Source organism: Syngnathus acus, chromosome 14, assembly GCF_901709675.1.
Source record: "Syngnathus acus chromosome 14, fSynAcu1.2, whole genome shotgun sequence".
NCBI classification, from domain to species: Eukaryota; Metazoa; Chordata; class Actinopteri; order Syngnathiformes; family Syngnathidae; genus Syngnathus; species Syngnathus acus.
Window position 1 is genome coordinate 3,532,199 of NC_051099.1, and position 25,055 is coordinate 3,557,253.

Here is a 25,055-nt window from a genome sequence, read left to right on the forward strand (position 1 = left end):
CAATGTAATCACCGGTCGGCCGCTTTTCCGTGGAAGTCACGCCGCTTTCTGTCAGAGATAAACTTTTGGACGCACTCCGGTGCCGCCTCCGCATTTCAAAGCGGGTCAAGCAGCAACATTGCGCTGATGAAATGTCTTCTGGCAGGGATCTTGTTTAAATACCCGCCACCATTAATCGCCTTTTACGGCAGAAGAATTATCTCCGGGACTATTTTTAGAATCAATCATGTTTTTTTTTTCTTCGTCTACCAGACACAGACACGCGGATGCTAATGCAAAGCTTCGTGTTGCCTTATTCCATTTATTGATACACAAGCCGATCGTAATTGCCTATTGATTATCATGCGTATGATTGACTGCGAGCAGCCATCGGGGGCTCGCTCTTCGCAAATGACTTTTTCCGCCACGATTCGTTTTGCATGACCCCTCCTCACCCTCAGCGTATTTCATTTCAGTAGATATCGGATCTTCACCATTTACACTTCATGCACATTTCCCACAACTGTCACCTCTTGGACTGTTGAAATTGTCTTTTGCAGTGTTTTCATCATCATCATCACCATCATCATCTTCTTCTTCCTGCCAACAGGTGGCCGCGAGCTCGCGCGTGCACGCGGACGCTACTTTGAGGGTGCTGAAGAGGGGACTGCGTCTCTCTCTCTCTTTCTCTCTCTCTCTCTCTCTTTCTCTCCGCCTCGCTGATCTCTCTCCACTGCGCTCCCGATCCAAAGTCATCAGCGAGCAAGTCGTGCTCGAGCGCGGCGGTCCAGCAGCGGTTGCGACTCGCTTCCAAGTGTCCAAGGAGCACGAGGACGACAGGGATGATGGTGCCGCCGATGAAGAGAAGGAGGAGGTGGAGACGGGCGTGCGCGTGACAGATGCCGCGTTCAAACACGTCCTCCTGTGGATAGAATCAAATAAAAAGAAGAGAGTCTCTATTTCCGCTTGCCCGCACGAAGTTCCCATGTGCAACATTGACAAGGTGGGTGCTTTTTGTTTCTTCTTCCTCCTTATCACCCTTTGGATGATGTTGAATTTACTCTCACGCTGGAAGAAAAATTGCGCATAAAGTGGCACGCACGAACGCACGCACGGGCGCGCACACGGCGCAACTTTGACAAATAAGAATTGGCGTTTTTATGACTTGTCGGCTTCCCCGCCGCGCCACTGCAGCGGCTGTCGCTGCGCATGAGTGAGGGGAGCCCCCTAAAGTGTCTATCATTTGGCCAACTCGCCCTTTACACCAGAGGGAGGCTGCAGGACCAAACAATGCAGATACTGCGGTAATATGCGGCTTCGTTACACTGCCGTGTTTGCGCGTGCATGTGTGAGCGTGCGTGTCCCGTAAGTACATTTTGCTATAGCTACTCGAGAGTGTCAAATCCAAAATTGTACCGTTTACATTGCCCATTACCTTACTTGCAAATCTGGATCCAATCCAGATTAAACATTTTTCTTTTTTGTGTCTATGGACCAGCATCTAATAATTAGAAAAATGAGCAGCTATGTTTTCGGAACTTTTATCTCTTGACAATTGTTTTTGATTTTGTAACGATTTCCAATTCCTATTTTATGGCATGCAAAGTCCCATCCAGAAAAAACAACTTTGATTTTAACCTTTTCACACTTGTAGTTCCTGATTGATAGTTGCAGTTAGTTCCTGGAAGTAAAAGATTTCCCCACTCAGGGAAAAATAAAGGTCAATGTTGAGAATCATAAAAGTGGATGTACTGCGTCTTTTGTTTTTAAGATCTGTTTAAATGGAGACAGAACCTGTTTCAAATACAAGCTTCAGTGGAGCATTAAAAAAAAATCCAGTTGACTTTTGTTCCCTTTTAAGGCGGCTGCAATGCACTGTCATGTTTTTTTGACTTTGTTGTTTATGTGATTTTATTGCTCACTTCTGTTTATCGCCCTCTGAGACATTTCCTTGTTAGGACACCGGGGGAGGGCAACAAAAATAAAGTGCTGGAGAGCATCTTTGTTACCAGGCAACCGCAGCCGCTGTCAATCAATTAGCACACTAATGGTGTTCATGTCTGGACAGCGTCGGCCCCGCCCGTCAATCGGCGCCGGCCTGCGGCTCAAGCTAACGTCGTTACTGGCGTCGCTAATTGTAATTAGCTTAGCATTTCAATTGTTGAGTCAGAACAAAAAAGGATGAGACAACACTTAGGTTTCGTGTCAATGGCTTCTCACCGTCATCGTCCCGCAAATTAGCAAGCGAGACTTTTAGAACTTCTCTTTTTTTATTTATGTCTGGGCTATTTTAATCGCAGGGACAGACTTTTATTGATTGGTCAAGTGTCAGTCGCAACAGTTGCCAAGCAACCGTTAATGCCGTCAACCCAATAACATTTTCCCTTCGGCTTCAAGACGACGTCTACCGGGCCGGCGGCGTCTGTTAGCATCCTTTAGCTCGGGGCGTCATGTCCCAGCTCTACTACCGGCGCTCGAACAGCTCGTCGTACCGCGACCGCATCCCTCTGAGGATCGTGCGGGCCGAGTCGGCGCTGTCGACGTTGGAGAAGGCCTACCTGGGAGCCGTGGAAAAGGGCGACTATGCCAGCGTCAAACAGGCCCTGCAGGTGAGCCCACCCAGGTCAGGTGGAAGTGGCGGTTGAGTCACGCTCAGCTTGCTCTTGCAGGAGGCGGAGATCTACTTCAAGATCAACATCAACTGCATCGACCCGCTGGGCCGCACGGCGCTGCTCATCGCCATCGAGAACGAGAACCTGGAGATCATCGAGCTGCTGCTGAGCTTTGGCGTCTACGTGGGCGACGCCCTGCTGCACGCCATCCGTAAGGAGGTGGTGGGCGCCGTCGAGCTTCTGCTCAACCACAAGAAGCCCAGCGGCGGCGTGCAGGTGAGCGCCGTCGCCGTCAAACGTTTTATCGCTCATGACGTGATTGCCAAAAATCCTTCCCTCTCGCTTTCGCCATCTCTTAACGATTAAGAGACCAAAAGAGACTTAATCCCTCCGTCGTCAGCGGAAGCCTCACCGCGGGAGTTCAATGTTCTTTTGAAGCGTTGCGGTACAGAACGGAATGGAGGGAAACAAAAAAAGAATCCGAGACAAAAGAGAGCGTAAGCCGGCTCTGTGATCTGCCAGCCGTAACGGCAAACGCAACGTCAGAGCTAGGTCAATGTCTGTGTCTGTGTGTCGGCGCCATCGTTTGTCACTTGGGATGCTTTTGCTTTATTAGCCAGCTTTCAAGCCAATTTGTTGATTGGGCCTCACACACACACACACACACACACACACTTACACACACTGGCACTCGGAATGGATCGGGGACTCGCTTTGACGAGTTTCGCTACCTCAGCCGCTTGTTCATTAACGAAAAAAAGTTTTTGCCTTGTGCAGCAGTTTTGTTTTCAAACTTGTGACTATGTTGGAGTAATGTAATAATGGACAATCTGCCTAGCAACAAGTCACACTAAACAATTTCTGCACTTTTGTTTTGTGTCTGTTTGACTTCCAATGTCATCTCTCCGCGCTTGTCCGAGCGCTAAGTGCTCAGTAGCGGGCCAATTTTTCCATTTTAAAAGCGCCGCCGGCTGTCATAAATTTAATCGGAAGGCAAACGTTTCCACACTAAATTGGGTCAGGAGGGGGAAAAAAGAAACATAGGGATGGAGCGCTTTTCATTCCGCTATGTCACGCTTGGGTTGCATTTGGATTGTTTATGCAGCTCACGTTAGCATCGTGACTTTTTTTTTTTTTTTTATCAGTAACTGCCAGGAGGAAAAGAACAAGGACCGATGACTCTGGCATTAATGAAAATGTGTACTTATGTGTACTTGTGTGTACTTATCAACTAATATGCACATTTCTTATGCAATGGACTATTGAAATATAACAATGAACAAAATGTTTAAGTCGTACCTCAAATAATTCTTCTCGTAAATGAATTGTGTACCTAATGAAGCGTCCCGTTGTGCAGGTTCCTCCCATCCTATTGGACAAGCAGTTCTCTGACTTCACGCCCGACATCACGCCCATCATCCTGGCGGCGCACACCAACAACTACGAGATCATCAAGCTTCTGGTGCAGAAGGGCGTTTCCATGCCGCAGCCGCACGAGGTGGGCCCTTCTGTCTCAGGCCGACGTCTCCGGCTTGATTTAGCTTCTGGGTGGCTAATTGAAACCATTTGGAATTTGGGTGTGTAGGTGCGCTGCAACTGCGTGGAGTGCGTGTCGAGCTCGGACGTGGACAGCCTGCGGCACTCGCGCTCGCGCCTCAACATCTACAAGGCGCTGTCCAGCCCCTCGCTCATCGCGCTGTCCAGCGAGGACCCCTTCCTCACCGCCTTCAGGCTCAGCTGGGAGCTGCAGGAGCTCAGCAAGGTCAGCGACAAAGCACTACTTTTATTCCTCTTATTTGTTTGCTCTTAATCCAATGGATAGTCAAAATGAGAAGACTCACAGGGAGCTGATGTAGGCCACCACTCACATCCAGATGCTCACACAGTGCGTGGCGGGCTGTCGGGTTGCAGGTGGAGAACGAGTTCAAATCGGAATACGAGGAGCTGTCTCAGCAGTGTAAGGAGTTTGCCAAAGACCTGTTGGACCAAACCAGAAGCTCCAGAGAACTCGAGATGATCCTCAACTACAGAGATGACGTCAACCTCCTGGAGGAAGAGGGCAACGGAGACCTGGCTAGACTCAAGTTGGCCATCAAGTACCACCAGAAAGAGGTGCCCGTTATGCCGATTAGTGCGCAGAACCTCGTGGTGTTTCGATGTAAGAGAACGACCCCAACGCCTCGCCGTATGGATCCAGCTAATCCAAAAACCCTTTTCATGCCACGATTGGGGTTGGCTTTGCACTTTTGTGTTCCGTTGACATTTGTACATCTAGAAATGTGAGTCACTCCACTCAAACACACACACAATTTAGGAACCGTAGTTGCCATGGTAACCGGGCTGCAGAGTTGGCACCCGACGATGCGGGTCGACTCTTTGTGGCTCGACTTCACATTGTGTATGTGTGTGTGTGTGTCTATGTGTGTGTGTGTGTGTGTGTGTTCCGCCTCATCACTCAGACATCTGCCAAGGCCAACATGATCTGAAACGTGGCCGTCTGACTTTTTTAATTGAACGATCTTGACTTGTCAGCCCTGTAGGGGGCAGTAAGCAGCTGGCTTTTGCAGGTGGCTCATGTTCAACTGTAACAATTTTACGGACAAATTCGGTGAAAAATCACCTTGTGCCCAGCCACTCCAGTCCAATAGGTGGCAGTAAAGAGCAAGCCGTTTTCCAAAAATGATTTGCTCTTTTCGTATCCTGCAGGGGTCAGTAACAAGCACTGTCGGGATCTTTTCAGTTTGTCGCGCAGCCCAACTGCCAGCAGCTGTTAGCGTCACGCTGGTACGACGAGTTCCCGGGCTGGAGGCGGCGCCGCTGGGCCGGCAAGTTCCTGACGTGCGTCTTCATCGGACTCCTGTACCCGGCGTTCGCTCTGTGCTACCTCACGGCCCCCAAAAGCCGCTACGGGCTGTTCATCCGCAAGCCTTTTATTAAATTCATCTGTCACACGGCCTCCTACCTGACCTTCCTCTTCCTGCTGCTGCTGGCCTCGCAGCACATCGTCACCACCGAGCAGGACCGCCAAGGCCCGGCGCCCACCACCGTGGAGTGGATGATCCTGCCCTGGGTGCTGGGTGAGTCTGCCGTCCCGATGCCACGCGCTCACCTCATGCTGCGCTTGTTTGCAGGCTTCATCTGGGCCGAGATCAAGCAAATGTGGGATGGTGGTTTCCAGGAGTACGTCCACGACTGGTGGAACCTGATGGACTTTGTCATGAACTCTCTGTACCTGGCCACCATCTCCCTCAAAATCGTCGCCTACACCAAGGTAACCACTTGGACATCCGCCATCGGGTCTCCTACTTACCCATCTTTGTTCTCCGTCTCGCCGTTGCAGTACAGCGGCAGTAAGCCGAGGAACCTGTGGGAGATGTGGCATCCGACGCTGGTGGCCGAAGCGGTGTTCGCCATCGCCAACATCTTCAGCTCCCTGCGTCTTATCTCGCTCTTCACGGCTAACTCCCACCTGGGACCCCTGCAGATCTCGCTGGGCCGCATGCTACTGGACATCCTCAAGTTCCTCTTCATCTACTGCCTGGTAGCGCCGCTGTAGCTTGAGGGGTTCTGGAGACGTGTTGAGTAGCAAAAGGTGTCACCTTCCCCCTTGCAGGTCTTGCTGGCTTTCGCCAACGGACTGAACCAGCTTTACTTCTACTACGAAACCAAAGCCTCGGACGACAGGATCAAGTGTAAAGGCATCCGGTGCGTGGAGCAGAACAACGCCTTCTCCACGTAAGTCCAGTGGCTCCAGCCCCTTTTATAATCTGATACCGTCCTAACCTCAGCTTCTCCCTTCAAACATCTCCCGCAGGCTCTTTGAGACCCTGCAGTCTCTCTTCTGGTCCATCTTCGGCCTGATCAGCTTGTACGTGACCAACGTGGACGCCAACCACCAGTTCACCGAGTTTGTGGGCGCCACCATGTTCGGCACGTACAACATCATCTCCCTGGTGGTGCTGCTCAACATGCTCATCGCCATGATGAACAACTCCTACCAGCACATCGCGGTGAGGAATCACCATAACCGCTAAAAGTTCTCCCGCCCACCCGTGCCGTAACCGTACGTCCCCGCTTAGGACCACGCCGACATCGAGTGGAAGTTTGCCCGCAGCAAGCTGTGGATGAGCTACTTTGAGGAGGGGGCCACCCTGCCGCCTCCCTTCAACATCATCCCCAGTCCCAAGTCTGTCTGGTACCTGGCCCGCTGGCTCAAGGCACGAGTCTGCCCGGACGACGGCGACGCCCACCAGGACACCATCGGCACACTCGGGGTGAGCAGGGATTCTCCTTGGTTGGCTTTCCAGGAAGGTTAGCTCTTATCTCAAGGAAATGTCTTTGCCTCCTGTGCAGAGACGAGCTGCGGAGAACCTGAGAATAAACCATCAGTACCAGGTAAGCTCCGCCCCTTTTATGTGCATGGTTATATTTGTGCATTTCCATCTGCTGCTGGAAGACATTAACGATGAGTCATAGCGCCACTCGGTTCTATTTGTGCGCCTCCGTGGCAGGGGGGTACATCTTTTTCTTTGTCGCTCGCCATTACTCTCCCGCTTAACGGGCCGTGACGTTTCCACGGAGACGAGCGAAAAGGTGCTGATGGCCTCTCTGATGGGCGCGCGCGCAGGAGGTGCTGAGGAACCTGGTGAAGCGCTACGTGGCCGCCATGATCCGAGACGCCAAGACGGAGGAAGGTCTGACGGAAGACAACTTTAAGGCGAGCGCCGACATTTTTCCAACGACCTCGAGTCCAGTGTAGTGCAAAAGCATGAAAATTAGTGCGTGTTGTGCGACAGGAGCTGAAGCAGGACATCTCCAGCTTCCGCTACGAGGTGATGGGCATGATGAAGTCGGGGCGACCGGTCCTGCAGGGTCCCGCCGGCAGCCCACCCGAGTCCACCCTGGCTTACCCCAACGCCTCCTTCAAGATAGCCACTTGCGCCCCACCTAAGAACAAAGCCAGCCGCTTCAAGATGGCCGCCTCCCTTCTCCAGCATGTGGCGTCCGCCGCCCGGATCCCCGAAGCCCCTAACGGGCTCCCCAACGGCGATGCCGGAGACTTTGCCGTGTTCCACAAACGACACCTCGGCGGAGGTTGCCGCCACCACGGGTATGATCTTCGTCAAGTCGGGCCCACAGAACTTTCCAGGAAAATGTATTCTCTATCGGAGGAGTCGGAGGAGGACAAACCGGGGGGAACCGGTCCGGACGTCAGTGGCGACGTCGGTAGCGTGGCGGTGCAGGAAGACGAGAGCACAGCCTGAACTTTGACACATGCGCCAGTCGACGCTCGTTGACCTTCGACAAGAGCCTCAAGGAGACGGAGGCGGTTAATTTCCAACCACTGCCCTAGCTCAGTCCAGTCCAGTTCAGTCTCACACGGGCGGCCCGTGGTTTTCTGTTTACGAAAACATGAAAGATGAATGGCTAAAGATTTGCGCCCGGCCACACGTTCAATGAAATCCCAAGTGTAGCAAGTGTTTGCTTGTTAGCTTAAATGCTAACTTTATGCAAGAGGCCCAATCGCAATGTTCATGTCATTTGAATCCCTAAAATGGACTCCAAAGGAAGCTACTATTTATCAGTAAAATATTAATAGTGCTGTTAGCTAGGATGTAAACGAGTGAGTATACATATATTTTTGGGAAAAAAAAATCGACAGCTCATCTCAGGGTAAGTATTGTTAGCTGTACAAGCCTCTCAAACAAAACATTAACACTTAGCTGGAACACTAACATTCTGCTGCTTAAAAGTCCATAATTTCTTTTTTCATCCCTTAAAAAAATGACAGGCACACAGCTACTTTATCCTAAAAAGCAATGCGGCCATCCAAATATATTTCAAAGATGGACTGTTAAATAATCTGTAAACGAATGCCTTTCTGTAGTTAGCTGAAATGGTAACAATATGCTATTGAAGCGAGTTGCCTCAAACATTCGTTAGTGTAGCACAAATCTTTTGTTGGTATTTTATCTTTTTTCAGATTGGGAAGTGAGCCGACCAATCAACGCAAAGCAAGGCAAAAAATATATAATTAAATGTAGGCAGAACTGAGCGAAGCGCTTGGTGGAATCAAGAACTATTTTCTTGGAGACTCAGGGAGACATTTAAGTGTTTTGTTAAGTTAGCATGTTAGCAATTAGCCAAAAGGTTTGCCTCTTTTTTTGTGCACTTTACACCGATGAATCGATTTCCTCGATTCCTATTGTCCATCGCTGGTTTCTATGCAACCAAAAGATGGGAGGCCACGCTTTGGATGCTGACCACAAGGGGCGCCCTTTCCGAAACCAATTAAAGCAAGTCACTCTGACTCCTCACCGTTTGAGTCTTTACAAATGGTGAAAAGTCTTGAATAGAAACTTGAGAAAAAAATAGCCCTGAACTCACGCAGGAAATAAAAAGAAAAAAGAAAAAAAAAGCAGTTTATCACAGTACACACAACACAGGTGCGCTGCACAAGGGAGAAAAAAGGCACTTGTTTAGGAAAGAGAGACTGTAATGTTGCACCATAAAGTGTATTTTATTGTCAGATTTTTGAAAAATAAAGTCAGTTATTTTCCAGGAAAAAGTAGACTATTTCTGGGGATTTTATTTTTTATTAAAAAGAAAGAATACAGTCACAGTGCAAATTGGGCGGGTCATTACAAAGTTATGTTGTGGAGGGAATTAAGTCTGACTTTTCCGGAAAAACACTGAATATTTCGAAGAAAAAAATAGTTTTTGTAATCTCAGAAAAAACGATTATAGTCACATTTGAGTGGAAAAAAAGTTGTATATTTTAAATAAAAATGTCTTTTAGGACAAAGAGTAATTTAAAATGTAATTGTGATTCAATGTCATTTAAATGTCCGGAAAATGTATGTGTTTTTGAGAGAATACAACAGCATATTACAAGAATAAATGTAATGGTTCAATATAAAAAATGCTTTAAAGTTGCATATTTTCCTCAAAAAAAGTATTTTATGAAGAAAAAAAAAATTCATTTATCGTACCATAAAGACATTTTCTAGAAAAATAATTGAAAAAGTTACATACTTCACTGAGAACGTCAATATTTCTAGGAAAACAAATTCTCAGCTCAGATTTCCAAGGCGCCAGTACTGACAAATATTGGCCCCTAGAGGGAGACGTCATTGCAGGATGGCCACGCCATTGAAGCAGACCGTTCATTTGATTTATGCACCTTCCAAAAATTCTCATTTAAATGAACGATGCCGCAAAATGTATTTAAAAAATCGATTCCCCTTTATTGTGCTTGGGAGACTTTAACAGTGATGAATGCCGCTTATAAAAGTGTAACAGATTATGCAGAATCTGCCTGTTGCTTGGCAGAATTCATTAGGTGCACAAAAAGAGGCCTCGAGACGGCATGATGAGTTCATTTATTGTTCCCAATGACCTCACTGTTGCCATTTGGAAAGGGCTCCATCTTGCGGGGCACTTTTCCCCCTGCCCCTCATGCATTGTAGGCTCACTTGTTGCGAGGCAGAATTCAAAGTCAAGATCTAGACTCCCATTTATGGACCTGTACTGATTTCTGTATGAAAGACATTAAGTTCCACGGGGCACTGCTTCCTTTGCCCCTAATGCATCATGACATCATAACATCTGTAAACATGTGTTGTCTGTCTTTTTGAAGTGTGGACAACAGGCGAGGGCGTCCCGGGTGCTCCAGGATGTGATGGAGGTGTGAACCGGGGTAGGAGGGGCCATCACCCGCCTCAGCTGAGTCACTAGTTTGGGTGGGAGGTGATGGGGGGGGGGGGGGGTACATGGGTGGGAGTGGGGTTCAGCCCTGTGTGTGTGTGTTGGTATAAAAGAAGCGCCTGGCCCAGTGGCGCACACATCTCAACAAGCGTGTTGCGTTTTAGGCTCGAAGAGCGCGTGTGCGTGTCATGACGACTCCAAGGATGCATCGTGCAACGGCGGCCGCCTTCCTGTTGGTGGCGCTGTGCTCGCTGGCCGGCGTGGACGCGTCGGCCTACGACAAGATCGTCAGCCACAGCCGCATCAGGGCCAGAACCGAGGGGTAAGAAATGTTGCTGTGGGAGCACAAAATTCTGCGTGGAAATGTAGAAAATAAGGCAAGAAAGTCAAAAAGTGTTCAAGAAAAAAGAAAGAAAAAATGTCCATTTTTCAGACAAATTCCGTGAAATTGTATTGTTTTAAGAACAACTTATGTAGTTAGGTGGGAAATCATTTTTGAGAACTTTTAAAGATGATCAAATCCTCGATTTTTCAGACAAAAACAATCACGAGAAAAAAATCGTTTGTATTCAAAGAAGAAATGTTTTCTTTCGACTTAACTCACATTTTTTATTTTATTTATTTGAACACATGTTCACAGGTGTTTTTATGGTGGTTGCATGCGCGTGCATGTGCGTGTGCGCTCCAGGCGTCCAAATACAAACGCAGCCTGTACTTTACTGTCAAATAAAACTTTGCGTGACGTCAATCAGACAAAATGAAGCGTTCGAGCGTGCGCTTCCTTTTGGACGTGTGTGCACATTCCTTCTGTCTGCTGGCCATCCCATCACTCATCAACTTCCACCTTTCCTGCTTTCACCACTCAGGCCCAACGTGTGCGCCCTGCAGCAGGTTCTAGGGACCAAGAAGAAATACTTCAGCACCTGCAGGAACTGGTACAAAGGCGCCATCTGTGGCAAGAAGGCGTAAGTGTCATCACCCCCAACACACACACACACATCCAGTGACATTCTGGTCACAAGATTAAGAACACCTAAAAAAGAAATGGTCCAAAATGGTTGCTGCAGTGCAGCATGGTTGACTTTGCTCCGCTACCAAGCCAATGATATGAAGATTTCAGCAGTTTATTTAATCAAAGTACACAATGATTATGACAAGAGGATAAAGCAGAAGCCAGCCGAAGCTTGTTTTGTTTTCGTAGTCTTCTTTCAACAAGCGTCGGCGGCAAGCATGGAAGCAATTTACAGCAACGGCAAAGCGCCTCAAGACAAACACGTGCGTTCGTTTGGCGACAAACTAACAATAAATAAAGAACGCTAATGCGACTTGAGTCTTGCCTTCTAGCGTAAATGCAGGAAGGGAAAGAAAAATTGCTGCTTGATGAGGCTATGGGAGAGCTTTTGTTTTTTGGGGGTGGTCGTAACTGGTGCCAGACACTTGAGACTTTTTTTGCGAGTCAGGCACGTCCCGCCAATTTCATATTCCAAAATCAAACCAATTGTGCAGCTGGACTTTCCAAATATTCATCCAATTTTCTTGGCAAATCCTCTAAAGGCTCATCAAACTTTGAAGTTTTGGTATTCCCCCAATCTGGCCGACGTCCTGTTCAATATGGGACACAGGTCCTGCGGATTTTTTTTTTTTTTTTGCGCAACCTGTCATGATAGACAAATCCAGGCAATTTCAAAATAGTTTTTTTTGGGGGGGGGTCCTAAGTGTGGGTTTAATTTGTTCACATGTGGCGCACATCTGTTTGGCTGTCAGCCCATGATGACATCGTGGCTTCCTGATGTCCAGCTGTGTGTACAGATATCTGCACATTTTACACAGCGTGTGTGTGCACGCGGGCGAGAGAAAGTTGTTCCGAAGAAGTACTGTTGTCTATTAGCTCAGCGTGAAAAACACAATCATTTTACGAGGCGGCTGTTATCCGGCGTGGGAATTCTGAGAGACGACTCCACAATGCAATGTCGAGCTTTCATTGGGTTTAGAATGAATTTATTTCTATTAATTTTGCTGAGAACCATTTTGTGTCTCTCTGTCGCCCCTTTGCAGCATGGTGGTGTACGAGTGTTGTCCAGGCTACATGCGCCTGGAAGGTATGAAAGGATGTCCTGCAGGTGGGTGTGGACTTATTGCAACAATTGGAAGAAAAATAGATTCCGTGTATCACTGTCTCCGTTTCCCAAAGTGGCTCCCATTGAGCACGTGTACGGCACCCTGGGCCTAGTGAAGGCCACGGAGACGCAGCAGTACGCTGACATCTCCAAGCTGAGGGAGGAGCTGGAGGGCGGCGGCTCCTACACCATGTTCGCGCCCAGCAACGACGCCTGGGACCTGCTTGACACCGTGAGTAGGCTCGCCGAGAGCTCCTCGTCCGACTGGTTGACTCGCAAGACTTTGAGAGCGTTGTCGCCGTTCCAGAGCGTGCGTTCGGCGCTGGTGAACAACGTGAACAAGGAGCTGTACAACGCCTTGCGCTTCCACATGCTCAGCACGCGCCTGCTGACCAAAGACATGAAGGACGGCATGAGCGTCACGTCCATGCACGACCGCTTGGGGCTTCGCGTCAACCACTACGCCAACGGGGTGAGTTGCCAATCGGCAAGGTTCCCGTCATCGCTCTATTGCCATGGGTTGTTAAAACGTTGGGCGACACGTAGGTGGTGACGGTCAACTGCGCCAGGATCATCCACGCCAACCAGGTGGCCACCAACGGCGTGGTGCACGTCGTCGACCGAGTCATCAGCAGCGTCACCAACACCATCAAAGGCGTTCTGGACGTGGAGGATGAGCTCTCGTCCTTTAGCGTAAGAGCGCTCTTTTGCTAACTTTATTAGCACATGCTAATGCTAAACATCTTTGAAATGTAAAAAGTCCAAGTAATGCAAATTCCCAAACTGCTGTGCTACCGGTGCTACCAGGGCGTGGCGTTGGCCTCGGGCATGATGGACAAGCTGGACCAGCCGGGACACTACACGTTGTTTGCCCCCACCAACGCCGCCTTCAACCGCTTAGGACCAGGCCACCTGGAGCGCTTCATGTCAGACAAGGATGTCATTGCAGGTATGATGTCACATCTCCATTGATTGTCATGTGTAGCGGCCAATGAGGGTTCCGGGCTCTTGAGTGACAATTGAAAAGTCCAATTTGGACTCCATCTGTAGTCCAAATCTGACTCTCCAAAGCAAAACATTGTTTTTTTGAACGTGTGAAGATCTTCAGCATGTAAAGCGGACATATTTACGACTTCCGATGCAGTCACGTGGCGCTCGGCTAGCCAGAAACCCGAGCCAGAGTTCTCCGTGAGTCACGTCCTCCATGAGGACATTCACTCACATTTGGCTTTGGACGTGGCCTTGGCTTCCTTGACGCGAACAACTCTGTCCTGGCTGGCCTTTTTCCTTTCCTTACTTGTACAATTATTGATGTCATTTCAAATGTAAACACGGAACAAGTGCCTCGTTATTGCAAAGACTTTTAAGGGCCGGGACAAAAGTCTGTTCGGATCATGGCTTGTATCTTCTGAGCGTGAGCTGCTGCCGAATGACTTTAATTGTTTGAAATCGAGAAGGCTGAACAGTTAAACAGTCCTTCCCGACTTCTTTGCTGTCCGGCAGCTCTGGTCAACTACCACCTCCTGAAGAGCGTCCAGTGTTCAGAAGCCATCGTGGCTGGCTCGGTGTACGAAACCGAGGAGGGCAGCAGCGTGGAGGTGGGCTGCGACGGCGACAGTCTGACGGTCAACGGCATCAAGATGGTGCTGAAGAAGGACATCGTCACCACCAACGGCGTCATCCACCTCATTGACCAGGTTCTGATGCCAAACTCGGGTAAGAACGTACGAGCCAACCAGGTGTTGGAAATAGCTGGAGAACTCGCCAGCTGATGTTGGTCCCCATGTTGCTTGTGTGTTTTTCAGCCAAGGATGTGATGGAACTGATGGATAAAGGCCAGAGTACCTTCGGTGACATGGTCTCAGAACTGGGTTTAGCAGCCGCCTTGGGTCCCAAGAGGGAGTACACGCTCCTCGCCCCGATCAACTCAGCTTTCACCAGTGGGTCCGTCCTGGAACACGCGTGAACGTTTTGAGTTTGACACGGCTTCCTGTCCATCTTGTCAGATGAGGTGATGGCGACCGACCAGACGGCGCTGAGGTACCTTCTGCAAAACCACGTCTTGAAGCTGAAGGTCACGCTAAACGAGCTCTACAACGGCCAGCTGCTGGAGACGATGGCTGGAAAGTTTCTACGAGTCTTCATTTACCGCACGGTCAGCTCCCGCCGGGTTCCGAGTTGTCTGGGCATGAACAAAGAAATCATAAATTAGCGCCAAATTCAATCAAAGTCTGGCAGCAGATGATCCGTGTTGCTCCCTCTTCGGATCATCTGGTTTGGCTTTACCTCCTCGTTGCTTACAATCAACGTGACGATCGGCAGACCTGACACTGTGATCTGAGGCGGGCTTTCGTAAGCGGTTTTGGGTCCAGGCGTACCTCACGGGAGTCAATCTTTCCAAGTAGTAATTCTCCAAAACCTTAGTCAAAACCGGATGTTCTTTCCTGGGATGGCCTGGTGCGTTTTAGGCGGTGTGCATCGAGAACGCCTGCATGGTTCGCGGTAGCAAGCAAGGAAGCAACGGGGTCCTCCACCTCATCAGGACCATCATCAGACCGTCGGAGAAGACCACCTACGACATCCTCAAAGCCGACGGACGCTTCAAGTAAAGACGTGTACGCATTTTTGGCGGGAATCCATCATTTCATGCCCTTCCCTTTGCAGAATTTTCCTGGCACTGATAGAGACGGCCGACCTGAGCGAGCTGCTGAAGCAGGAGGGCTCGTTTACCGTCTTCGCGCCGACGGACGACGCCTTCGCGGACCTGAGCCAAGAAGACATGGCGCTGCTGAAACGTCCGTCTCCGGGCCGCCCGCCAAGCCTCTGTTTTTCGGCAAATCCCAAAACGGCTTTGCCTTCCGGCAGGCGATCCGACGGCGCTGAGGACCATCTTGCTCTACCACATCAGCCGCGGCATCTTCATCAATGGCGGCCTGGAAGGGGGCGTGACCAATTTGCTGAAGACGCTGCAGGGAAGGAACCTCCAAGTTTTGTCTGTAAGTCCACGCGTCCGTTTTCCAAATCAAATGTGTCGCTCGCTCCATCCGGCGTGAACTACGGAGGCGGTCCGGACGTAATTACGAGCTCCCCGTTTCTTTCGGCTATCTGGTGACATTTAACGTGGGCTACAAAAGCCGTGTGGAGGAGGGGTAACGGATCCCGGTGTGACTCAGCCGGGCCTCCTGATTGCAGGAAGTTCCGTGGTTAAGCCTGCTTTCACCATCAACCAAAGCGTGAGAGCGAGCAGGAGATTTGAATCACGATTCGACGACAATGTTAAACACGTGTGAGGTTTCGAACCGTTGTCACAAAAAGAAATATTTGAAACCTAAACACAGACTAGCTTGAGCATCTGACAGTTCCTGACCAATGCTAGCTGAGAGTCTTCCCGTGTGTTGATGCAGGTGAACGACTCCATTCATGTCAACTCGGTGGACGTACCTGACAGTGACTTGATGGCCACCAACGGCGTGATCCACGTGGTGAAGAACCTTCTCTATCCAGCAGGTCGGGACTCTCCTCAGAAAAGAAGATATCGCTCTCTACTGATGCCAGATTTTCCCTTGCAGATCTTCCAGTGGGTCGCGAGGACCTTCTGTTCATCCTCAGGAAGCTCATCAAGTACATCAAGATTCGGGTAGGAAAAAAAAAAGACATCAGGATACAATTTTTTATTTTTTAATACAAAATGAAATCTTCTCCGTAGTACGTGTCAGGATTCTCTTACTCGGAAATCCCGCTCACCTTTGTCAGTAAGTCGTTTTTCACTCCTGAGCCGTAGCATGCTCCGCCAAAGATGCTAACGCTAAAGCTATTTGTTTACCTGCAGGGAGGACCATCACTACCACAGAGTACACCCAGAAAGGTAAGTGCTCGTCCTCATTTGTTTGCTTTCAGCTCTGTTTAGTGCTTGGATAAAAGGAGTGCTCAGACGCATTGGTTTGTGAGCCATTTGTTTGGACTTGGAAGGCACCTAAACTTTTCCCCCCCTTCCTGGCGTTCTTAGTGTCTTGTTAAAATGCGTACACCCAAAAGTGACATTCGGGCATTAGCGAATTTCCTGAATGGCTTCCTGTCAGATTTATGTTATGAAGAGAGACGATCCAAAATGTCTTCATTGATGGAATCCTCCCACGCCTCCAGACTCCGATTACATTCATGCTCCCTGTCATCATCCAACGTTGGCGTTTGCTCGTGAGCTCAATAAGGCTGTCCGTTCAGCTTCCTCTCAGACGGTCGTACGCCTCTGCCCTGCGTATTGCGTAACGGAAGAGATCAAGTGGGAGCCAAGTAGGCGAGATGTGTGCGTAAATCAAAAATCCTGTCTGGAAAGCCTCGCCTGGACTTGAAAGCCGAATCCTGTTCCAAATCCAAAGCTCTGTACGCTCTGATTTGAAATCTTATCGGTGACTTCAAACGCTTCTTTGATACGCAGTACCCGAAGAAACCGAAGTGATCCGGGTCATCGAAGAGCAACCGTCCATCACCAAGGTGGTTGAAAGCCAACCCTCCATCACCACGGTAACGCGGGTCATCGAAACGGAGCCGACGCACACCCGGGTGGTGGTGGACGGCAAACCCTCGGTCACCACGGTAACGCGGGTCATCGAAACGGAGCCGACGCACACCCGGGTGGTGGTGGACGGCGAACCCTCGGTCACCACGGTAACGCGGGTCATCGAAACGGAGCCGACGCACACCCGGGTGGTGGTGGACGGCGAACCCTCGGTCACCACGGTAACGCGGGTCATCGAAAGCGACCCCGTCGTCACCCGGGTGGCGGTGCGGGGCGAGCCGGTGATCACCGAGGTAACCGGCGTTGTCGAGAAGCAGCCAACCGTTACCAAGGTAACCCGAGTGATCAGTGAGCCCGGCGTAACCAAGCTGACCAGAGTCATTGACGGTAAGACGTCCATCCGTCTATCCAATTGTGCTTGGCCTCCACTGGCAGATAATCGATGACTTACTTGTGAAATTTTAGGTGGACAGGCCGCATCGGAAAGCGAGACCATTGCAGGTCAGTTTCCCGTCCTTTGAGGATGCTCTTTCAGTGTCTAACAGAACCGTCGTCATCATCGTTCCAACTTACCTTGGTGCTCCTCAGACATCATTCTCATGGTGTGCACTGAATCTTGGCAAAAAGATTCATTCAAGACTGAAATGTCTTGAACGTTTACGAAAAGAACTCAGATGAAGACTTGTCAGGTTTGTTGAAGACTCCAAATCATCTGGGCTGTCTCAGAAAAGACGGATGTTATACTTATTGACCAGACTTTAAATTGTTGTTTATGACAAAAGTATTTTATTGGTTCTTCCTTGAAGGCAGACAGCTCATAAAGTTGTTCAACGAGAGAGAAAAGCAATAAACTGTAAAGTTGTTCCGCCAAAGTCGTAAATCGCTGACTGACTTGTGCTCGAGCAAAAGTGTTTTTCTTTGACGGAAGCAGCTGGATGCAGCACCATGATGTTTGAATGTCTGACAAGAACATACTAGATGCCTCATTGAGTGCCATCCGTTCGACTGAACTGTGCACAAAATGAAAGCCTCTCTTGATTTGTAGATTTGGCTTTGAAAGAAACTTCTAGTCCCAAGTCCTGACAGAAGATTCTTTTAGTCCCAAAAGAAGACGCTCATCTCAAGATCAAGTTCTAGTGCAGCGAAAAGGTCCCGGTCCCAAGAGAATACGATTGTCCCAAGATAAGATTCTTGTCCTTGGATAAGAAGACTCTTGTCCAAAGAGGTTTTCCTTCAGCCATAACTCAAGTCTCTAGTCTGTGTTGTTTTCTGGACAAGGATCTAGTTTGGATCAAAGGTGATAGTCTCTAAGGAAAGTCCCAAGAAAAGCTTCTAGTCTCAAGTCCTGAGAGAAGGATCGTCTCAAGTGAAGGTTCAAGTCTTGAGAGGAGGGTCTAGTCCCAAAGATAGGCTTTGATTCCTGAGAGGTGGTCAAGAGAGGCCGCCAGGCCTGATAGAAGATCAGGTCTAGATTCAAAAGATTCAATGAGGCTTCTGTGTCTGTATGTCTACACCTCTTTGTTTGGTGGTGGTGGTGGCAGAGGTGGTGGCATCTGTCTGTCTGTCCATCCATCCATCCATCTGTCCGTCTATTGTTGTCTATGGTGGAGGTGAAGGCGAGGTGAATTAATGGATTGATTCTCGCCAACCTCCCAAGGTGAAACGATGTTCCCCGCCGGGTTCCAGCCGCATATCATCGAGGGTAGGGTTCCGCTTCCATTTCCCAAACAGCAACAGGAGTCTTGATTGTGTGTCTGAAGTTGAAAGAAAATCGACTGTTGCGTTTTGATGAGTTTTTAACACCTCGACTCGCACAGGGCCGGACTTCTCCAGGATCACCACCATCCACAGCGACCCTAACCTGATTGAACAGGAGTCGGATAGAATCACCAAACTCATCCAAGGTCAGTTGTGGAATCTCTGAAGGTCAGAACGTGTGGCGAGTCATAACGATTGTGTCCGTGTCGCAGCGGGCGGGAAGTTCGGCGCCGCCAGGAAGGCTCCAGGTAACAAAACGAAATGACAACCGCAATGTGGACTTGTTATTGAGTTCCTCCTGTGGTCTTCAGCCGGTATGAGGAGGAGGAGGACACGCTTGGTCAAGCGTCACCGCAAGGCCACGCCCCAGTGAAGAAAGAATCCAGCGCCGATGGATCAAGCGAGACGCATAAAAGCTCATCTCGGTTCTATTTTTATATTTCCAATGAGGAAAAAAAAAACAGATTGTGACATGTATGAATTCTTGCAATGCTTTCAATGGTGCTTGCATTCACCACAATGGATGCGTCGGAAATGTTCCCCACAATTAATTTCATTCTGTAAATTATCTCAAGGTCAATAAATACATGGAGTCCAAACTGTCTTTGATTTTTACGCAAACATCTTAACAAAAAACGTTGACAACAATCCGCATGTATGTGCGTCGGAAATCCTTGAAATGATCCGTGGTGCTTGTTAGCCTTCGGGCTCGTCTCAAGTTAGCACAAGAGCGCCTGGCCTGGCGTCAAGGGAACAAATGACAAATGTTGGATTAGGAGGCGTGTTCCCAATGCAGGATGAGGCTTGAACTTCAACTCTCATCTTTCAACCACGCGGGAACTAAAGATGCCAAATTTGAAACTGAAGGTTGTCCTTTGGTGTCTTTAGCAACATGGCGGCTGTCAATTCGAGAAGGTCTTTGATGTTTTCCAGCCGATCCACCAAGGATGCACTTTATTAAGCCTCGACGTGTCATTTCCTGTCCCTGCACCATTCCCAGGTGGCCTCCCAAGACATAAGCTTCCCCGCTCTCGGATCCTAACGACCATCCAGCCAGACGACTCGGTGCTCCTCCGTGTCTGTCCGTCGGCGTCCATTGACATCCGGCTAGCAAAATTAGCAGCAGATGAAACTACAGAGGCCACATGTGCTTGATGTGGGCTGGTACTCGTCAAGTCAACCATGACGTAGTACGATAAGAAATGCGCCGGTCCAACTTCATGGCTTGCAATCATTCTACAAAGTCATGTTTGAACCTGTTTTATCAGAGGAAAGGAAAATTGACGCAAGTCCAATTTGAGCGTATGCTAGCTTGAAATAGATTCATTTGCTTTAGAACTATGATCATTTATGCTTTTCGCAAGGGACTTGTTGTGTGGCCTTGTTTTCGATGCTATTTATTGGCAAGCAACCATCAAAGTGTGGATTTCTGTGAATTGGGTTTGGTCGTAGTGACCAAAATGTCCTTGGAAGCAACACGAATATAAAACATGTGCAGAACACTAATGGGATGATGATGATGACTCCATCTTGTTAGACTGTGAGCAGGGATGTATTTTAGGCAGTCAACAAAATGTCTCCTCCGTATTCCCAGCCCGAGTGACATCATCATCCCCGCCAGACCACTGGCAGATTTTTCCATGCAAAGTTTCGGCCCGTCGCAGACATTCCCGTGTACAGCAAAAGGAAATATTGCAAATCACCACAAATTGTCTTTCATGACAAATACTGAAGTCCAAATCAACTTTGCTGTTTTCTAATTCAATAAGTCCAGTGGAACCTTGAGATCGTCTTGGAAAAGGCTCAATGTTGAGCAAAACGATGAATATTAGCTTTCAGGTTTCAAGGTTGGAACACCTTGTCGATTGCTATTGTCGTTTTGCTTTGTTCTTTCTCGTCTTTTTGCAACAGAAGAACCTGACGAGAGCCACGGTGGACAACACCGGCGCAATCACTATGGCCGCCAGCAGCAGGGCCACGTCCACGCCGTAGTAAGCATACCAAGGCATCTCGTAGGCCTGCGTACGCAGATGCGGCGCCCCCTTGTGGCGCATCACATACTCCACCCAGAAGACTGCACGATCCATGGGCCTCATAGGCTGATCCCGGTGCAGTTCGGACAGCTTCCGTATGTTGCGCCGGTAGCTGTCGTGGCTCAGAACCTCCTTGAGGCTGGCCTCAAAGCCTTGGCTAAGGTCAGCCAGCTCCAGGATCTTGGCGGCTCCTCTCTGCTCCAAGCGCACCAGGTTGTCGAACTGGTCAAAGAAGAGCGGGATACCCAGCACGGGGACGCCATAGAAGATGGCCTCCTGGAGTCCATTGGTGCCCCCGTGGGCCACGAAGACTTTGGTCTGCGGATGGCCCAGAAGATCCTTTTGGGGCATCCAGTCCACCACCAGGGTGTTATTGCCCAGCGTGGACGGCCGAGGACCCTTGTGACGCCAAATCACCTAAACGTGAAAGACAAAGTGTTGTCGATGGGATTCGTTTGCTTGTAAGGTTTCGTTTAAAATGTTTCTCACTACGATTGCATCACCTTCTGCGGCAACCTGGCAAAGACGGCGGCGAGTTCCTCAGCGTCGCGCTCGGGCATAGCGTTGACCAGGCTGCCGAGACTCATTACGATCACGCCGTGCTCGCCGGCGCTCTGGACAAAGTCCTCCAGGTGCGCAGGCAGCGGGCGGGCGTCCCGGCACTGGAAGCCGCCGATGTAGACTACGTTGGGCATGGTGGGCCGGGGGAAGTCAAAGACAAAATCGGTGCGGAAGAGCCAAACGTCAGCCTGCCGGAGGAGCGAGTTGATATCGCAGCCGCCCGGGAAGTGCTTCCTGCAGATGGCGCTGTAGATGGGCTCGATCAGGATTTTCTGCTGGAGGGTGATCATGACGTAGAAGAAGACGTTCTTTACCCTCTGGAGGAAGTTCATCTTATCCGTCAAGCCTGATCCCGGCATGGGGACGTAGGAGAGGGGCGACGGGGCCATGGCCATGTGGCCCTCGCCGGCATGGATCCAGCGTACGTTGAGCACCAGAGGAAGGTCCAAATACTTGGCCAGAATCACGCCGGGAGCGATGGCCGGGTCGGTCAGGACCAGGTCGAAGCGGGAGTCTCTTAAACTCTGAACTCGCCTCTCATCATCCAGGAACTCGGAGATTGTGTCTCCCCACGTCGAGTGGGCCTTGTAGATGAAGTTGGCGAACTCGCGGTGCATGGTGCGTCCTTGTCGGAGGTTCTGGGAGAAGAACCAGAAGGTTTGACATCAATCTGACATTGTCTACTTTACTTTTTGACAAATAGTTTGAAACATTTTTAAACTGTCAAATTTGGGGCAATGGCATTGCTGGCTGCATCAGCCAATCAGAGCAAAGCTTGCACTGCTGAAATTAGCAGCCAATCGGTCGTCCCGTTATTGAGTGCTTCTCAAACATCTTCCAGGAAGTGAAGTTGGCATGATGGACTTGTGACCTCTCTTTTGTCTTTAGGGTAAGTTGCCGTTTCCCTGACTCCACTACCTACTCCACTAAGTTTGAAAAATGAAATGGTTTTGGGCATTTTCCATGACCTGTGTTACTTATGGGGCAATTTAACACACACACACACACGCACAAGCAGGATGTTACCGTAATGAGCTCCTCCATAAATTTGAAAAATTCCTGCCATGTTCCCGCCAAGTCGATGGTGACGGCAGTGTAGAGCGGCGAGCTTTGCGGCACGTAGACGCTGTTGGCGGCTCTGATGACCGTCAGCTGATGTCCTCGCTGGTGGAGCTCCTCCAGAAGAACCTTCATGTTGATCCAGTGGCTGCCGTCCACTGGGAACACCAAGACGTTGCCCCCGTCAGACCCGGGCGGACCCCCCCATGACGCCAATAAGGCCAGCAGAATAAATGCGAGTGGCGAGGATCCTAAAACACAATAAAAAATAACAAAATACATAAAATAATAATAAATTAATTTAAAACAAAATAAATTTTTTATTTGTTTTGTTTTATTGTTATAAAAAATAAAAAATAATACCTAAAAAAATTAAAAAATAAATGATTAAAAAATAATAAAAAAGAAATATATATTTTTCTATTTGTCTGAACAAAAGACCTACCCTCTATACTATATAGACATTTTGAATCTGATCCAAATAATTTTGGGGTCACATTGTTGCCTAGTTGCCGTCAAAATACACACACAAAAAATAACCCTCCCAAAATAATTGAACGTACCCATGGTGTTGATCCTCAGCAGCTACGGAAACTGCCGGCAGCGTGTTGTCGTCTAAATGTTGGACTTGAAACGGGAGTTGCAGGTGAACTACCAAGATAACGGCGGCGGTCACGTGGTCGGCCCAGCGGCTTCAGGTCGCAAGTCCAAAAAGCCTGAAATATCTCAAACATGCACTAAATCAGAGCCCTTTCATTCAGTTACAGAGTTGGTCAGACCTGTTGTTCTCAAGTTTGTTTGCGCAAGTACTACGCTCCTGTGTTATTTCCCCGTTTCGTTGTTTTGGGATCTGGTGAGCGAGGAAGGCTCCGGAATGCACCCCGGGGCCTGAAAGCAGAGCGCTCGCTTTTGTTAGCACTGGTGGGTGGTCGTGACAATAAATCGTTTTACGTGCTGTTAAAAAAAGTGTATTCTTGTTAATATTTTGAATATTTTTTTTAGTAAATCGTCATGCTTGTTTTTTATGTTTTATGAATTTTGAAAGCAGAAATGATCAAGTTGTTGCATAATTGTTATTAACAACGACAGACTGCGTTTGAATTCCTTCACTAACTTTACTGTACATTTTTAATGACTAATTGAAATGGAAAAAAAAGTCCTGTTGTTGCTTGTGATTTAGGAAACTGCTCCCTTTTGTGTTTTGCAGGTGTTTCCTCCTTCCCGTCACACGCTTTATCATCGGCGCAGTGCGTTGGCGGAAAATGGCTTTAAATCTCGGACGCGGCCAGCCGGGTCGGCCGCATTAGTCTGAAAAAAAGTTTTTTCAGCCCGGTTTGGATAGGATAGAATCCAGCCACGGGAGGAGACGGGAAGGAAAAAGTGTGTGGTAGATAGAACTAAACCTGCTGGGTTTTTTTCTTTTTCTATTTTTTCAGGAGAGAATCTGGTTTCAACCAAACTTTTTTTTTGTGCATCCTGTCATGCTTGACATGCTCAACAAAATTCAAAACAAAAAGCCGGGGATTAGCGTTAGCGCTAACGATAGCTTCGGGGCGGGGCCACTCGCTGGGCGCCACAGCAGTGGGATCCTCCGTAGGGCCAAAGGTCGACGGGAGCACCGAGTTTGTCGGAATGAAGGCGCGTCGGTCGTGCGCCGGCGTATTCCTCGCCGCCTTGTTTCCGTTGTCGACGAGCAGGTTGGCGCTCGCCAAATAACTGCGCGGATGATGTCAGCGTGTCAAACACGACAGCCGAGTCAACAAAAAACGCTCAACCGATTGACACGCGGGCCGGCTACTTACGTTTACAAATGGAAGAAAACGCTCACAATCGCCCGCCGTGTTGGCAGCGTTCACAACAGACGAGCAAAGTCACTCGGCGTGTGCACGTGTGTTACGCAAGCCCGTCCATTGTGACTTGTGTGCAATGAAAAAAAGGCGGTGTTTTTGTGTGCCCTGAACTCACGAGGAAAATCAATGTGCACAGTGAGTCAGTCACCCCGCCACTTTTAACAACCTCATTATTTTTTCTTTTTTGATGCTGTGCGGTCCAAAGGGTCCGCGCTGCTGTTTATGACACACTCGACGGACGCCATGTTCATGGCTGCCCGTCTGGATATTGTTGCCAAATTCCTCCGCGAACATGGCAGGAGTTCAAATGAGCTCGCAAACGCACGTCGGCCTGACATTGATCCAGACCAGATCCGGCCTCCTTTCCTGCTACCTGGGCCTGATTCTCTCAATCGCTTTTCCCCAGTCCCTCGACATTACAACAGAAGCTGGACGCTTGCCAAACGCTCCCATGTTGCCGAACGGGAGTCTAGCCGAGTAGCTTAGTGGAACCCTGCTTGAAAAAAAAAGTGAAGTCATCCATTTAGGTTTTGCTTTTGTCACAATGTATACATTGTCTGAACGCCAGTCTCTGCCAGATTCCTCGGGGGTCAGTCGCTCTGCCCCGGGCAGCCAAATGTCTGCAAATGGAATCATCTGGCATTCGAGCGGTGATGTCATCTTCCAGATGTGATCTGTATGAGCATGTTGGCGAGCTCGTTCAGCTTCGGCGCAGCGGCCCGAGGTTGACAGTTCCAAATGAATCCACCCTCGCACGCGGCGGCAGATCCATTGACAGTGAGGGGGGGGGCTCTTCTTAGATGGCAGCTCACACCCACACTAACTTCTTCTAAAAAGCATTTTTCCAGCCATAAAATGTTAGA

The 25,055-nt window shown here is 49.2% G+C and overlaps 3 protein-coding genes across 7 annotated transcripts; 2 read left to right on the plus strand and 1 right to left on the minus strand.

Annotated features, from left to right (window-relative positions):
• The first annotated feature begins 269 nt into the window (after positions 1-269).
• Positions 270-8,985, plus strand: LOC119133726 (short transient receptor potential channel 4-like). Its single transcript, XM_037269837.1, has 15 exons — positions 270-982; positions 2,377-2,588; positions 2,649-2,867; positions 3,949-4,089; positions 4,177-4,353; positions 4,503-4,703; positions 5,332-5,668; positions 5,723-5,862; positions 5,932-6,132; positions 6,205-6,326; positions 6,406-6,601; positions 6,671-6,865; positions 6,945-6,986; positions 7,219-7,308; positions 7,388-8,985. The coding sequence occupies exons 2-15, from the start codon at positions 2,430-2,432 to the stop codon at positions 7,853-7,855; spliced, it is 2,688 nt and encodes an 895-aa protein (XP_037125732.1). The 5' UTR covers positions 270-982; positions 2,377-2,429; the 3' UTR covers positions 7,856-8,985.
• A 1,431-nt stretch (positions 8,986-10,416) lies between these two features.
• LOC119133725 (periostin-like) lies at positions 10,417-19,291 on the plus strand. Of its 5 annotated transcripts, none has more exons than XM_037269834.1 (24): positions 10,418-10,620; positions 11,165-11,263; positions 12,354-12,418; positions 12,490-12,647; positions 12,723-12,887; positions 12,962-13,108; positions 13,223-13,364; positions 13,919-14,131; positions 14,221-14,355; positions 14,422-14,570; positions 14,884-15,020; positions 15,080-15,210; positions 15,281-15,411; positions 15,820-15,922; positions 15,985-16,052; positions 16,122-16,167; positions 16,245-16,280; positions 16,851-17,050; positions 17,123-17,318; positions 17,397-17,432; positions 18,589-18,633; positions 18,749-18,835; positions 18,902-18,937; positions 19,001-19,291. In XM_037269834.1, the coding sequence occupies exons 1-24, from the start codon at positions 10,487-10,489 to the stop codon at positions 19,060-19,062; spliced, it is 2,721 nt and encodes a 906-aa protein (XP_037125729.1). In that variant the 5' UTR covers positions 10,418-10,486; the 3' UTR covers positions 19,063-19,291. The 5 variants fall into 5 exon arrangements, with proteins under 5 accessions (XP_037125728.1, XP_037125729.1, XP_037125730.1 ...); XM_037269835.1 differs by having other exon boundaries at positions 16,851-16,978; positions 17,051-17,318; XM_037269836.1 differs by having other exon boundaries at positions 16,851-16,978.
• A 642-nt stretch (positions 19,292-19,933) lies between these two features.
• LOC119133728 (UDP-glucuronosyltransferase 1-2-like) lies at positions 19,934-23,414 on the minus strand. The gene is made up of 4 exons (XM_037269840.1): positions 22,906-23,414; positions 22,310-22,593; positions 21,226-21,921; positions 19,934-21,139 (listed from the first exon to the last, which is right to left on the minus strand). The coding sequence occupies exons 1-4, from the start codon at positions 22,907-22,909 to the stop codon at positions 20,558-20,560; spliced, it is 1,566 nt and encodes a 521-aa protein (XP_037125735.1). The 5' UTR covers positions 22,910-23,414; the 3' UTR covers positions 19,934-20,557.
• Positions 23,415-25,055: the final 1,641 nt, after the last annotated feature.

Bases quoted from the DNA above. Each gene is read 5' to 3' on its own strand.
- LOC119133726 (XM_037269837.1), top strand. From the start codon at position 2,430: ATGTCCCAGCTCTACTACCGGCGCTCGAACAGCTCGTCGTACCGCGAC. The intron at 6,327-6,405 runs GTAAGTCCAGTG...CATCTCCCGCAG, and splicing joins CAGAACAACGCCTTCTCCAC to GCTCTTTGAGACCCTGCAGT. The intron at 6,987-7,218 runs GTAAGCTCCGCC...GCGCGCGCGCAG, and splicing joins GAATAAACCATCAGTACCAG to GAGGTGCTGAGGAACCTGGT.
- LOC119133725 (XM_037269832.1), top strand. From the start codon at position 10,487: ATGACGACTCCAAGGATGCATCGTGCAACGGCGGCCGCCTTCCTGTTG. The intron at 12,419-12,489 runs GTGGGTGTGGAC...CGTTTCCCAAAG, and splicing joins TATGAAAGGATGTCCTGCAG to TGGCTCCCATTGAGCACGTG. The intron at 13,109-13,222 runs GTAAGAGCGCTC...CGGTGCTACCAG, and splicing joins ATGAGCTCTCGTCCTTTAGC to GGCGTGGCGTTGGCCTCGGG.
- LOC119133728 (XM_037269840.1), bottom strand. The intron at 21,922-22,309 runs GTAACATCCTGC...TTCTTCTCCCAG, and splicing joins TTATGGAGGAGCTCATTACG to AACCTCCGACAAGGACGCAC. The intron at 21,140-21,225 runs GTGATGCAATCG...TTTCACGTTTAG, and splicing joins TTGCCAGGTTGCCGCAGAAG to GTGATTTGGCGTCACAAGGG.